The sequence below is a fragment of the Metopolophium dirhodum genome, chromosome 2 (assembly GCF_019925205.1).
Source record: "Metopolophium dirhodum isolate CAU chromosome 2, ASM1992520v1, whole genome shotgun sequence".
NCBI lineage: Eukaryota > Metazoa > Arthropoda > Insecta > Hemiptera > Aphididae > Metopolophium > Metopolophium dirhodum.
In genome coordinates this window covers 11,941,259-11,956,105 of record NC_083561.1, presented here as the reverse complement: position 1 = coordinate 11,956,105, position 14,847 = coordinate 11,941,259, and the positions used below count along the sequence as shown (strand labels likewise).

General features: G+C 29.1%; 1 protein-coding gene across 2 annotated transcripts; it reads left to right on the top strand.

Annotated features, from left to right (window-relative positions):
* Positions 1–559: 559 nt before the first annotated feature.
* LOC132939066 (proton-coupled folate transporter-like) lies at positions 560–12,438 on the top strand. 2 transcript variants are annotated; one of them, XM_061006081.1, is made up of 8 exons: positions 560–729; positions 2,993–3,354; positions 4,691–5,239; positions 7,304–7,405; positions 11,129–11,266; positions 11,353–11,436; positions 11,536–11,692; positions 11,757–12,438. In XM_061006081.1, the coding sequence occupies exons 2-8, from the start codon at positions 3,132–3,134 to the stop codon at positions 11,812–11,814; spliced, it is 1,311 nt and encodes a 436-aa protein (XP_060862064.1). In that variant the 5' UTR covers positions 560–729; positions 2,993–3,131; the 3' UTR covers positions 11,815–12,438. The 2 variants fall into 2 exon arrangements, with proteins under 2 accessions (XP_060862064.1, XP_060862063.1); XM_061006080.1 differs by lacking the exon at positions 560–729 and having other exon boundaries at positions 2,849–3,354.
* Positions 12,439–14,847: the final 2,409 nt, after the last annotated feature.

Sequence of the window (14,847 nt, the reverse complement as noted above, 5' to 3'; positions counted from 1 at the left end):
AATGAAAATAATATACTTAATAAAATAATAAATATATTATTTTCAAAACATTAATTAGCTTGGCGGGCCATTGAAAAAACCTTGGCGGGCCAAATTCGGCCTGCGGGCTGTAGCTTAGGTTGGAGACCCCTGACTTATATCTATCCGAAGACATACTAACACAGTATTGTGTAGGTAACTTTCACGATTACACAATCAATTAGGTTGCATCTCATACAGGCCATTCATAATATTTTGTATATTAACGTACTCTAACAGTTATAAATATATGCTTAATATATAAACACATAATTAATGTCCCACGATGCAATATGTTATGCCGTAGACGTCGTTACCTAATAGTTGATTTCTAGATTTATTCCTGATTTATCCGGTTTGATCGTTTGGTAGAACGATGGAAGTGGTAAGAATTCAGTTACTATATGATAAAAATATATATTCAACATGTTATGATGCGTCTATATATACAACTATTAAGTATTTATCGTAGGAAAAAACCTTCAGATCCATAACGTACAATATGCAATCACAAGTGATAACAGTGATAATATTATAATATTACCGTACACGCGTGTGGACGAAGACGTTGATTTCTCACCGGATAGCAAGTTTTTGATTTGTTCAATTGTAATTAATAATATTGTTGCTAATTATTTGAAAGGTGTGCTGCTAATTGTAAACATTCACATGTCTTCAATTTGTGTTACTTCGTGAAATGAAATTGGTCTGGTAAACATATATTGTTTTATATTATTACTATACCTATCTATATATTATGTTTATGGCTTGAATGGTACCTCTACATTTTAAAATAACAAAAATGTAATTAAATAGTCGTGCTTATAATATTTATAATATTTAAAATTAATAATATTTTTATGTTTTTAATTATTATTTTATATATTTATATAAGACACCAAATTCATAATTTTTTTTAAGCTGTTATATGCACTAAATTTTTTAAAGTAATCAAAATAAAACTACATGTTAATTTTTAGACCATCACTTATTAGTAATTAAAGGTACCTACTTATTGTGATTGATAAATTAAGTTCACAATCTTGCTAATAATACTATTGCAGTTGATAGACCAGATATGACTGATGGGCCAACCTGATAATATACAATATGTGGTATAATATTATTTTAAATATTTTTAAAATTTTTCCCACCATAAATTAGGTTTTTGATCTATGTTGCTCCGAAAAATACGTTTGACCTGCAACGGATTATAGATAACAGAATATATTAAACATTAATCGAAATCGATAATAGTGTTTTTGGTAGGTCGATTTAGCAGCAGCTGCAACATTATCTAGTATTCGACGATATAGAAACCATAATATTGCCAACAGTTTTAAACAAATACACGTTATGGGCTTCGTAGCTATTTAGTTTCAAACGAGTATACATAACACGAAACGAGATAATGTTATATTATTATACAGAACTACAGAATGGTGTTAGCGACCAATACATTGGTAGTTGCAACATGACGTGTGGTGTCCAATATTCCGGGGATTAGACGCTTATTTATATTATACAGATAGGGAAAAAACACGTAAACATTAGTATTCGTAGACAAAACACCCGTTCACCCATGACTATTGGGAGCTCTGAGGGTGGGAACCACGGTAGCGATATGAAGATGTCAAGTTTATCTTAGTCTTTCTTACACTGGACCAATATTATGCACAATAATAATATATTAGGTAGGATTGTAGGAATAATACCAAAGGGCAAAGACCAACGTATTTAATATTTTTATATAATGTTACCCGAATAGCTAATAAGTATTAAGTACCCACTAAACAGTGCAACTCGTTTGGGCACAACAAAAAACATATTATATTATACATTATATTTAACACGTCATAAAATCAATTAAAAACTAATAATAAGTACTTAGTACACACAAACATAATTTAAAAATAAAGAAAACTAATATTTTTTTTCAATTTAAAATGATTTAACAAAAGGAAATTTAATAGAGCATTTATGAGAATTAAATCATAGTACTTATACACCTAATGTTTAAAAAATATATCTAAGTAAGGAAAAACAACATTATCTAAAAAAAAAAAAAACTATAATTTCAAAACTTATAAAACCATAAAAATGTCGATAATATTCGTGTTAACAACAAATCTATAATAAACAATGAGCATGTACAGTATGCAAAAGCTTCACAGATGACATCCTTGCACTCTGCGGTGGGTCGAAGGAATAATGTGTGTTACCGTCGTCGTATCGTCGTAACGCGTTGTTCAAATTGCATGATATTACCTATTATTATAACGACAAGTTATCGATGTTGCAGATGTAAAAAAAAATATTGTAATATACAGAGCGTATCACGAAGCATGTTCACACCAAATTTTTCTTATATTATGAATTTATTTAAATTCTTGTTTTATTGAATTCAAATCTAAATTGTAATAATTTATTTCTGAGTTATCTAAATGTAAATATTATGGTTTTACAAAAAATAAATAGATGTAATATTTCATCTAGTACCTACCTAAGTTACTCATTTACACGGACAATTATTACAACAATTATCAAATCATCATAGGCCCCATATTTTCCAAACATATTATTCTTAGTACACAAAGTTAAATTTTGATTTAGAAACATCTAAATGTCCGATAAAAGTCATCTGCTTAACATTTACTAGAAAATAAAATGACTGTCGTACGAAAAAAAGAAGTCGGTACGTAATTAGTTCATTATTAAGTAAAAAAATTGTCATGAGCGTGCTCAGTGAATCGCCCTGTATATAGGCGAGGTACCTATATCATACTTATCACAATATTATAAATCATAACACGCAGATAGAGTGTGGGTGGGAGAGGAAAACTTTGGCCGGCTACGACGACGACGATGGCAGTCAACTACCGTTGTTTGCGCAGAACGATGACAAATAAATAATGATAACCGGCGGCCGTGCACTGTAATAGATCGTAGGCAATAAGCGATCGTTTGATTCTAGTGTTCGGAGAAGCGCCGCCGCCGCCGCCGCTACCGCCGCCGCCGCCACTGAACACTCGTCCGCGTGCATCGCGTAACCCGGCGGGTAGGGTTACTCTCTCAGCGACCGCCGCACAGGACGGACGACAGACGAGGCCATCATGGGGTGTTTCGTGGAAACCGTGACGGCCCTGTATTCCGTGTCGCTGTCCATGTCCGCGTTCTTCCAGAACAACCTGTTGCTGCGGAAGGCGTGCAACTCATCCGTGCCGTTCGGCGAGTGCACCGAAGGCGAGGCGCACGCCCAGCACGTCGTGTCCACCATATACTCGTGGAAAGCGGCCATACAGTACACCATTCCCGTCGTGATAATCATACTCGCGGGTAAGTCGGCGGCGCATCGTGATAATATCATTAATATACATTCATACTATTGTATGGGTAGTATAGTAATAATAACAATAATAACATAGTATGTAACAATGTACGCTATAGATGATATGCAAATGCAATAAGCAGTTGGTAGGTATAACAACAACTGTTGTCCGATAACAACGACGACGGTCGACGGACAGCAATATGCATTAGAATACGATATCTTCGCGCGATTAAAAAAAAACTCAAACGGTTGTGTCCTCTGACCTAGACTACTGTAGTACATAGTAGGTATTGTTAGGTCGTACATGTGTAACCATATACCTAGGTACTTGAATTATATTATATTGAAATGCAATATGATTATCGTAATATTTGTTAACATCCAGCTCGTGTCTGCGGACGGTTATTATCACACGTGTCCTTCTTATCCATGCCAATGAAGATCCGATGGTTGCTTATTTCTTATCTGCAATACCTGTCCACCTGTTGACTGTTGTAGTCACCAGAAATTACCGTTCGAGTTCAAAAGGCCGCTCACGAGTTCAAGTTTTTCGATTTAATATTGGGTTCGTTTGGTATGCAGTTTTATGTTTATGACTTTGAAATAGTTTGAATACTTCCCATTTATTTCGGCACTCGTCATCGGTATCGGTTTTATTTTTTAGTAAATTTTAAATACAATAATAATAATAAATATTATTAAAATACCTTACATATTGTACCGCGCGGTTCAGTAAAAGTATCTTTAATTATTCAGGGAACACGTTTAAAAAAAAAAAGTAGGTATTATTTTGTTTAATTGTTTAGTACCTACTTATACATAAATATTTATTATACGGTCTGTAATATGTACATGGTAGTGTATTATACTATACCTACATTATTTGATGGACATTGGTTTCTCAATTTAAATTAAAATGAAAAATACTCTACAATTTTTATACTAGGTAATATTGTGCTTGAGCTATAGGTAACCTATTACACAGCCACACAGGTTAAGTATCTAAACAAATTATTTAAATAATATTAATAACAATGTACCAAATACCAATTGATGACATACCAGACTTCTAAAATCAAAATAAAACTAATTGGAATACCTGTATAAACTAATTTGTATAACTGTAGTTATAAGGTATATTTATTAACATATTATAGCAAATAATACAGTAAGTTATAATAGATCAATCAACTTTTCATCCAAATATTATATTCACTACCTTTTTATAATGAATGTATAATGTAGGTATATATTTATATCTATATATTATTTGTTTTGTACACATACTAATCGATGTGTAAATATAGTTGCGAGTTAATACATAAATAAAATTCGTTTCAGGTCCATGGAGTGACAGTCATGGCAGACGTCGGAGACCATTGATTTTAATACCACTTATAGGCCAAGTCTTAACTGATAGTTTGTGCATTTTAAATGTTTATTTTTGGAACTGGTCTCCACAAATCGCTGCGCTTTTTGAAGCCGTAACACCAGGGTTATTCGGTTCCCGAAATATGTTCTGGGTAGGTCTAATATCGTATATATCAGATAATTGTACTCATGAATCCAGAACATTAAAATACGGAATCATAAATGCAATTTACACTATAAGTACTTTAATTGGAACAGGACTGGCTGGGTTTTTAAACGTTGGTCTAGGATTTTATGGTGCATTTTTAGTACCTATTTCGTTAAATTTAATCGCTTTTGCGGTTGGTTTAATATTTATTAAAGACACTTCTATGCCTTACGACAAAAATGTTGTTTGGTTGAAACCAAAATATTTTATGCAAAATTATTTGAATGTATTTAAAGGAAGCAGTAAAAATTATTCAATCACGTTAGCAGCATTACTAATGTGTCAGGCTGTTTTAGTGGGAAGAATTGGAGGTAAGTTAATTTATAATTTAAATAATATTTTGAAAATGTATGAATACAAATAGTAAATCCGTTTGATCCTATAATTTATAAGTTTCAATATTTAACAGTGAATTTCTCATAATACATCCTACTATATTTAGGCATTATAGTCATAAATTATAATGAAATATAATAATAGTTATTTTTATTTTTTAAATGTATTAGTTATAACGAGCATACCATATAATATGTATGATTTGAAATTTGTTTAGCTTAAATATGATTTTCAATATTTCGATTCCCGATTACTAACTAATATAAGAACTTACTAATTCTTATAATATTAGCTAGAATTATATCAATTCTCATTCCTTGGTTTTTAATACGTTGAACAAAAAAAAGATAAAGATAAAGCAGCGATTGTTTAAAAATCAGTAAACATTGAATTATAAATCATAAAATAAATAACATTTTGTACCCTAGTCGGAATCGAATAAAATTTTTTTTTTAGTTACTTAAACAAATATATTTTTGTTTCTATTTCACAATGATAAATAATAATAAGTTTAAAAAATTGCATTACCTATAGTATTTATTAAAAAATAATTAATACGTAGGTAGGTATAGTTATAAAAATTACAAATTAACTTTCAAGTACGATTAGAGGTACTTTTAATATATATCTCTAATCGTGCTTTCAAGTTAAATTTTTGTTTATTTTTTAGACAAATGTTTAAGGAAAACAAGTTTAGTATGAAAATATGGTGAAATATAATATGAATGAAGGTAATGTTTATAAATTATGATGTAGCATATTTATAATTTGTAATTAAAAAAAAAATGATGCAGTACAGTTGATTCAAAAGTCTTCACCCAATTGCAAATTTATTTAGCTCAAAAACAGAAAAAAAAATTTTATATGACCTTTATATCATTGTAAAGATAGACGGATAATCAAGTTTATTTTTATTTTCGTTGCTGATAAACGCGTATTGTAAATAATTCAGAATATTTTTAAGCGTTTGTAATGATTAGCGGACGGACGACAGTGTCGAGATGAACAAATAACAAAAAATACTTACAGCAAAGAATATAGATGTGTGATGGGTTGTCATTGGGTTTATATTCAACATTTGTAACACACTAAATTTATTGAAACTATATTATTTAAAAAATATTTACTTTCTCACCTCGCTATTTAATCTTAATTTTGAAAATAAATATAACCACTGATTTAGACACTTTTTATTCGTTTAATACAAGGACTAGGACCGATTGAATAAATGTTTTATTAATCAAGCTAGGTCAACGTTATCTGAAAAATCGAAACAATTAGGCTTTTGAAAAACCACTATCAATTTATTGAAAATACTTAAACTTATAATTTTACAATGTACTTGGAAATTACTCATTAAAATCAAATGCATTTTGTATTTTAATATTATTTTGGAAGTATTTTGCCAATCTCTGATTTAGTATTAAATTCTTATTATTGTTTATGTTGTAAAATGTATAATAGCGTATAAAACTACCTATCGATATTTTTTGAAAACAATTTCACAAACCTACTTGCTTCACGTTTACTGGGTTTGTATAATATATCATACAAATTATAATCATTAACGGTATGTCCGATGTATAGCCATATTAGTTAGATTAGTTATAAGTACCTACCTATATTATTATGAGTTATGAACAAAAAATAAATAATATCAACAATACTAATCAATTTTAATTAAATTAAATATGAACTTTTAAAATTGTATAAAGACTTTTGAATCACTGATACACTTTGTATAATATCAATATTAGTTCAGTTTATCAAAGAAAAACTAATTAGTCAGTATTATAGGGAAATGTGCAGGACATACTTTGAGTGTTCACATTTTAAAATTTGAATAAAAACTCAACAAATTAAATATTTAGAACTTTTGAGGTGTTGTTCTTTGTTTTCCTGGACATTTTTAGTATAAAAAATGGTTATTATTTCCATACAGTTTATTTGAACTCTTCAAATTATTGAATTTATCATGATATCATACACTAAGTAAGTACAATATTTTCAGTTGAAATTAAAATTGTTTAATGTTTTAGGTGAATATGCTGTCACCTATTTATTTATGAGATTTAAATTTAAATGGTATGAAGTGCAATACAGTTATTTTGCTGCTTACAAAATGTTGATGATATTTGTTGGTGAGTTATAATTTTATTTAATAAAATATAAAAATATAATTTTTAATGTATAACAATATAATGGTACTTAACAAAATTAAATTAGAAAACTATTATGCAACCATTGTTATTGTTTGAATATGTTTATTATATCTTATTGTAGGTAGGATTGAATTAATACCGTCCTCATCTAAAAAATAATAATATGTAAATAGTGCGTGGTTTGAATTATAGTAGGTATATATTATGTATAACTAGTTTTTGAATAACGTGACCTTGTGGGAGTATGTCGTGATGTCAGTGGATCCCCTCCCAACAAAAAAAATTTTGATTAAATAAAAATTTTCAATTATAATTAGTTTAAAAATATTACATTTTCCATCCCCCCCCCTCCTTCACGGATACCAATGTTCCCAATGATGCGTTGGTTTTTCAATTTTAATTTCAAATTATATTTTATATAATTGAATCAGACGTTGATTATTTGATTTGATTTGGTTTTTAGAGCTAAATTTTAATGAGGTAATTTAACTTTATAGTGTTTATTCGATTTATACAGCGTATTTAAAACTATTAAATGTAAGTATCCCAACTATACCCAACATTCGATAATACTAGGTATATAGGTAGAACAATAGACATTTTCTTTTTCGAAAGTGTTTAAAAGTTTTAATTATCTCTATATTGTTTGTATGTAATAATTATAAACTGTTGAAGTTTTCAAGTAGGTAAACAGAATATTGTATAGTTCAATTTAATAATCTATCTTTTTTCTTATATTTAATTAGAGGTTCCAGATTATTTGATAATTTATCATTGTAATAAAATATTTATAGTTTTAGTATATTTACAACTTGAAAAGTACCAATGTGGCTAAATGTATGTGATACATATTCATTATAGTCGATTTGAGTAGTTATTTTCTAAATAATTTATTGATTTACAAAAAAAATACTATTTAAAATATTATGAAATATGGCCGCCAAGATGCTGAAAGTTGTTGGTCTACTGACTACTTTTATTCGATTGAATAATTGAATTATGTTAATATTTTCAAATTTACTGTTCTGATTTAGTAGTTGTATTTAAATTCTTAAAACGATAAGACTGTACTTTGTGGTGCATCCAAGATTATTATCAGTTGATGGATGAATGGTGTAAAGAAAGATTAAAAGGGTCATTGCTTTTCGCGTCCCAAAGTACCTTTTCAAACGGGGATATTCCAAGATTGTTCCATTTTTATGTACCATATACCTTTATCACAGGCCATAGCCCAAAGGACTACGCAGTCCGTAGCTGGAAGCCAAATTGTTATCACTCCAAATGTAAATTACCTATTTCAACAACTTACTATAAAGCTCTTATAGTAAATAATTATATTATGATACCCTATTTAAGATTATATACAGTAATAAATTAGTATGGTTACTAATATACAGATTACACATAGTTTATCAATAGACAATGATATAATACTTAGGTACAGACTGTGTAGTGTGTATATTATCCCACTTGACACTTTGTTAATAATAATTAATAACAAATTAAAATTCTTATAACAGTGTAGGTACTAAATTTACTAATAATTCATTTTTTTTTTTAAATATTTAATTTCATTCCCACATGATAAGGTTGTATGGCCAATCCATTCTTCTATTATCTATATGGTGTCCAATACTCGCAAACACGCTACCTGTTGATTTTTGGAGTGTAAGCAATTTCAGGTTGTTACTAGTTGCATCCAGCTGTAAAAATATCGTTCTGATTGCAGCCCATATTTTTAAAAATAAATTTGTAAAAAAAAGTGTAGAATACGATACACGAATCTAATACGCTCCTTCCTTATCACAAAAGAACCGGTCCTTACATGCAACACGTGCATGGGAAACCTAGCAATCAATCACATAATTGTGACCCAGCCTCACTCTAACACGCACTTAACAAATAAACTGTAAACAAAAATTTTACTTCGACGCATTCTTTTGACGTAAAAAAATATCTTTTTCTGGAGATGAATATTTGGTATATTCGGTACATCTACGACGCTTTTGGGAAGACAAATTAACACTGGGAGCACTGTCGACGCCTGTCGTACTGATGGTTAGGCGGGTTCCTCCTTCGTGGAGTCTGCCGGATACTATTATCAGGTTGAATGTATTTTCTCAACATTTCGTATACGTTTTGCTTCAATATTTGTATGTATTTGATAATATTAGTAGAAATTTTACTTACCAACGTATACATAATAAGCTATACAACCCTATAAAGTTACGATACCAAAAATAATTTATTAAAAAAAGTAAAATAACCAATATAAAACTATATCTATACATTCTGAACTAGAAGATAGAAACCAGAGCGCGTCTTGGTAATATATTTCCCCAATACGTCAAAAAAACTTTCTTTTTTCAAGGGACACACTTGGATGATACGTTATCCTGGACGTATTTGGGAGATAATCGGGAAACTCAGTTTTAAACAGCCTAGTTTCGTCCCAGATTTTAATAAATTGCATGCTATTATATATTGCACAATCACTAGTCTAATATCATTAGTTTGTGGTAGGAACCCGTTTTTTTTGTGAAATTTATTGATAAAATGTTATTATTCAAGAATGTTTTTCGTTTGATTAACAATAATCAACACGTCTATCAAAACTGCAGTGACCGACCTCGAAAAAAACCAATTATAAACAGTTACATACATATTTATTCGTTGAAACGCCATCTTGCCAGGAAAATATATATACAAGGAGATTATAACTAATTGTAAACAGGCAATATAATATAAGGAATTACATGGAATTCTTAATTATTTTTTTTTCGAATATTTACTATTTTATTTGTTAAAATTTTCTATGTTTATCAGTAATAAATAATTAACACAATAAAATATGGTACAAAGAATTAAATAAGAAGTAATCAAATATTTATTCTTAAACTAAAAAATAAAATGTAATTAACTAGTAGGTATTTCCAAAATATTGCATCGCTCGTGATGAAAGAATCTTTTATCTATATAAATGACATGATAACAAACTCTTCAGAAATAAAATAGTAGGTAAAATAAATTATAAGAAAAATCTTTAGTTATAAATAATTATATCATAATAATATCATAGTATGAGAAAACAAAATATAATATGAAGTTTTTGAATTATTATAATTTAAGACAATGTATTAAGTTAGATTTGTTTGAATTGTGTCACTATTTTAATCTAGGTAGATGGGATTTATGCGTTTACTAGTAAATAATTTATATTATACAAGCCACAAGGTATATAATTTATTGATTATATGTGAATAATAACAGTTTTCACTGTTCCTTATTTCAATTTTTCCATCATTCCAATCCAATGATGTTCCAATCTGTTTCCAATTTGGCAATATGGAATCTTCAATAGCGCTATAGGTACCTGATTTTATTTAATGACAGGACCTCTGACCTCTCGAATATTGCATAAGATTTAGCCAATATAGGTACAATTTTTTTATTTAATTCGCATCAGCTATTATAATATTTTGTAAGATGAATTAAAATTATGCATTTATTTAAATCTTTGAATCCAATTTAGGTAATTCAATCGTCCTTTTACAGTTTAACATATTAAAAATGAAAACAGATTCGATGTAGGTGTAGTATCGGCCACCTGGTAACCTACTTAAATATAGCATCGTAAATTAATATCATCTTGTTTAATTAACTATGATGATCATCAACTACTTATCTAAATCTAACTTCTAGGTACACTTTTTTCTGTTACTGTTTTGAGCCACCGTCTGAAAATAAATGATGCAATTATAGGTTACATTGCATGCACATTTGATATTCTTGCAGCAGTGTGTTACGTTTTTGTCAACGAACCTTGGCAACTATACATCAGTAAATATAAAAATCAATTTCTTATTATAATGCATGAGATTAAGCGTTTTGTATCTAACATTTAATACTAAAATTATTACTTATAGTTCCATTAGTTGACTTTTTCCATGGGACCGCACTCACTATTTCTACTTCGTTGACATCTAAAATCGTAGAAAACGAAAAACTTGGTAAGTACCTATATCTTTACATTTTCATAATAATGTACCTTTATTTACAATTTTTTAATTGAATTTAAATGTCGTGTTATTATTATTTATGTATATTAGGTCGATTAAATTCTGTCCAAGGATTAATGAGCACATTCATGTCATTCATTTTAGTTTCATTATACAGTACAACGTATAATTTAACATTTGAATACTTACCCGGTGCTGTGTTTTTGTTAAATATAATCTTAACTTTTCCTTTATTAATAATATTTATGTGAGTAAATATATTATATAAATGCTAAAAAGTGTTGTATATTTATAATTTTTATATTTTTCAGGATTATTTACTGTAAATGTAAACACATGTGGACAGCAAAAGAAATAACTCAGAGTTAATTAAGACAATTTAGGTATAATTTTTAAATTGTAATTGTAAGAAAAGAAAAGACAGTGTACATTGTATAACGTAATATCATTATCGTTCATGTAAATGATATTTTAATTATAGTTAGTTAGTTTTATAAAGTATTATTTTATGTATTTCATATTGTATTAATATACATCAATATAAATAAAAACTTAATGTTCCATAAATGTTATCTTAACAGAGAATTAAACTAATATGGTTCAATAAGTGGGTACTAAATGTTTATGGTCAACACTTCACTAGCGTAAATACATCTTTAAATCAGGGCGTGGACTTTAGTCGCAGTTATTTTCTATGGAAAAATCTCACTCACGTCCCCTAATTTTTTTCGTTAACGAATAGAATTACATATATTATTACCTTATATTGATAAGACTGTATACAAGGTTTTGTAACTACTTACGTATACTTCAAAATTTCGAAACTCAAAATTTGAATATTTATATTATTAAAGGGAAATATTGGATTAAGCATGCTTATAGAATCATCCTGCAAGTAATATACATTGCGGTACTAAATGTTTGTGCAACAAACTGATAACTTACTAACAGAACCCAAGGCCGTATCTAGAAATTTTTTTTTTGGGAGGGGGGGTCCAAAACATGTATATTGTATTTTTATTGAGTTTAGGTTTTGATATTTGGTTAAAAATAAGACTTATTGATGACATTTTTTTTTTTTGGGGGGGGGGGGGTCCAGACCTTAGTACGGCCTTGACAGTAGGTACCTATACGCGTTGGAGATTTCAAGTCTAGAAAATATTATATACGATTTAATCTTAGTTTAACGATGTATACTTATGAATGAAAATCAATGGGACAGAAAAAAAATCTAAAATGTGTTATCGAATATCCGGTAAATATAATATATTGGGGTTGACCACCATATAGATTATAGATCCGTCATCATACCTAAACCTATAAATACAGTATACACCACATCGCTGTGGTATAGATCGCGTGTTAATCAAAAACCAAAAATAATTTCGCAGAGGCAAGAGATTATTCTTTTAAATACTTAAGTTGTAGTATACACTACACTTAAACGATCAGTGAAAACTTAAACCGAGTTAAACCTCTTGTTTACTACATTTTATTAGGATATATAATGTTTAAAAGTATTAACCACCTTCTTCAAAAAGTAAGTGTATATAGGTTGGCATCTTTATACTTGTAATATAGTTTTGTGAAAAACTTTGATGTATCAATCACAAATTCAGAACTTTACGTTGGTCAAACATTTGAACTAAATACACTAAATACACCTAAATTAATTTAACCTGATCATTTATTTTTACTTGGTGTGTAAGAAATGTATGTTTCACAAATACTATCTGAAATTGTATTTTAGCATTTAGGTGTGAGATTTAATGAAACCTGGATCGGAACGAAACCGCCGTCGCTCACGGGAGGGCTGGTTTCCCGACATTTTTATTACCTAATATGCTTTTGGTGGTCCTTTGGCAGTGGCTGATCTTTAAACTCGTCCTGCTGATCCTTTTCCTGTATCTGCGTCTGCTGCAAGTGCCATCGCTGCATACCATATTTCATATTTATCACCGCCGTCGAGCTCATCCAGCTCCTGCTCCGCCGTATGTTTCGCGTTCGGCCGTGTGTTGTAGTATACACCGCGATAAGTCGTCGTCGTGACCTTACGAGAACATGGCCTGGTCAACGCAAAGGCCCACGTCCCACGGAATCAGCCGCATGACATCCCAGGCCGACAACCCACCTGTAGCTGCCCTCGGTACAGTATGTCTCGTTATAGGCGTCACTCCAGTTCCACGCGGAATGGACACTCCCCGATGGTCATAACCAGCGTTTCTCCTTAAGTTTGTTCGGTTAACCTTTCATCGGGCGCCTAGTTAGTGTAAATAATAGATTTTAAAAACTTTGATTAAAATAAATAAATCTTGATACTATGGTCCAAGATATTATTTATAATAATATAATATTATGACATGATTTAACATATTTAGTAATTAAAATGAAAATGTATTAATTAAATTATAGCCAGATGTCTATATAGCTTATTATGAATTAGTTTATTAAAAGAAAATAAGACGAAAATAACTGTGTATTTATATTTTCTACCATATTAATGTTATACCGATATCTTATAAATGTTAACTAAAATTTGCAGATAGTTAATTTATTAATGAACAACGGATATAGATTATGGACATGAGCTCAACTATAAGAAGGCTGGAATAGTTAAGTGGCTTATTCCCCCTCAATAATCACACATAGCCTCCCTTCTAAATAAAAACGGCTTGTTTGTATTATGATTTAGATTCATCAATTTTCAAAAACTTATCTGTTTACAGTTTACAGGAAAATAGAGTAATTATCAAATGAAAAAAGAAGTTGGTACCACCACAGGAATACGGAATACTCTTTAAGAAGTATATAAAATCTAAGTATTTAAAAATATGATCCTTAATTAAGTATACTTAAAATACTAAAAATCGAAATTTCAATTTATTCATTATCAAAGAAAATAAATGTAGGCGAACATGCTTTGTGAATCGCATGAAGGTATATAATAATTAATATTGTGTATTTACTTCATGTTCATTACATTAACGATTTTGTTCTTATAATATAATATGTTCTTATATTATATTATAATCTTATTCAGTACCTGAATATTTTTTAAATAAATTATTTTAAGTTTTTTGTTTATTAAAAATTATTTATGATTTTGTTTAAAATAAAAGTGATATAGGTATACATAATATATAATATTATTCTTTAATTTATAATTTATAATTTATTCCATAAATGTCTTTCAAATATTTAAATGTTTAACAACGAGTTTCTCATTATGTAAAAACTATAATACTATGAAAATGTTGGCAAAATTATATCAACAGTCTTCTAGAGTCTAGACTAATGAAGTGAAGGTATATTGTAATATTTACTTTACTTTCAAAAGAACAAGAAAAAATATTCTTTTAAAAGTTCAGTTTAATTTTATAAAAACAATTTAATTTTGGTCAT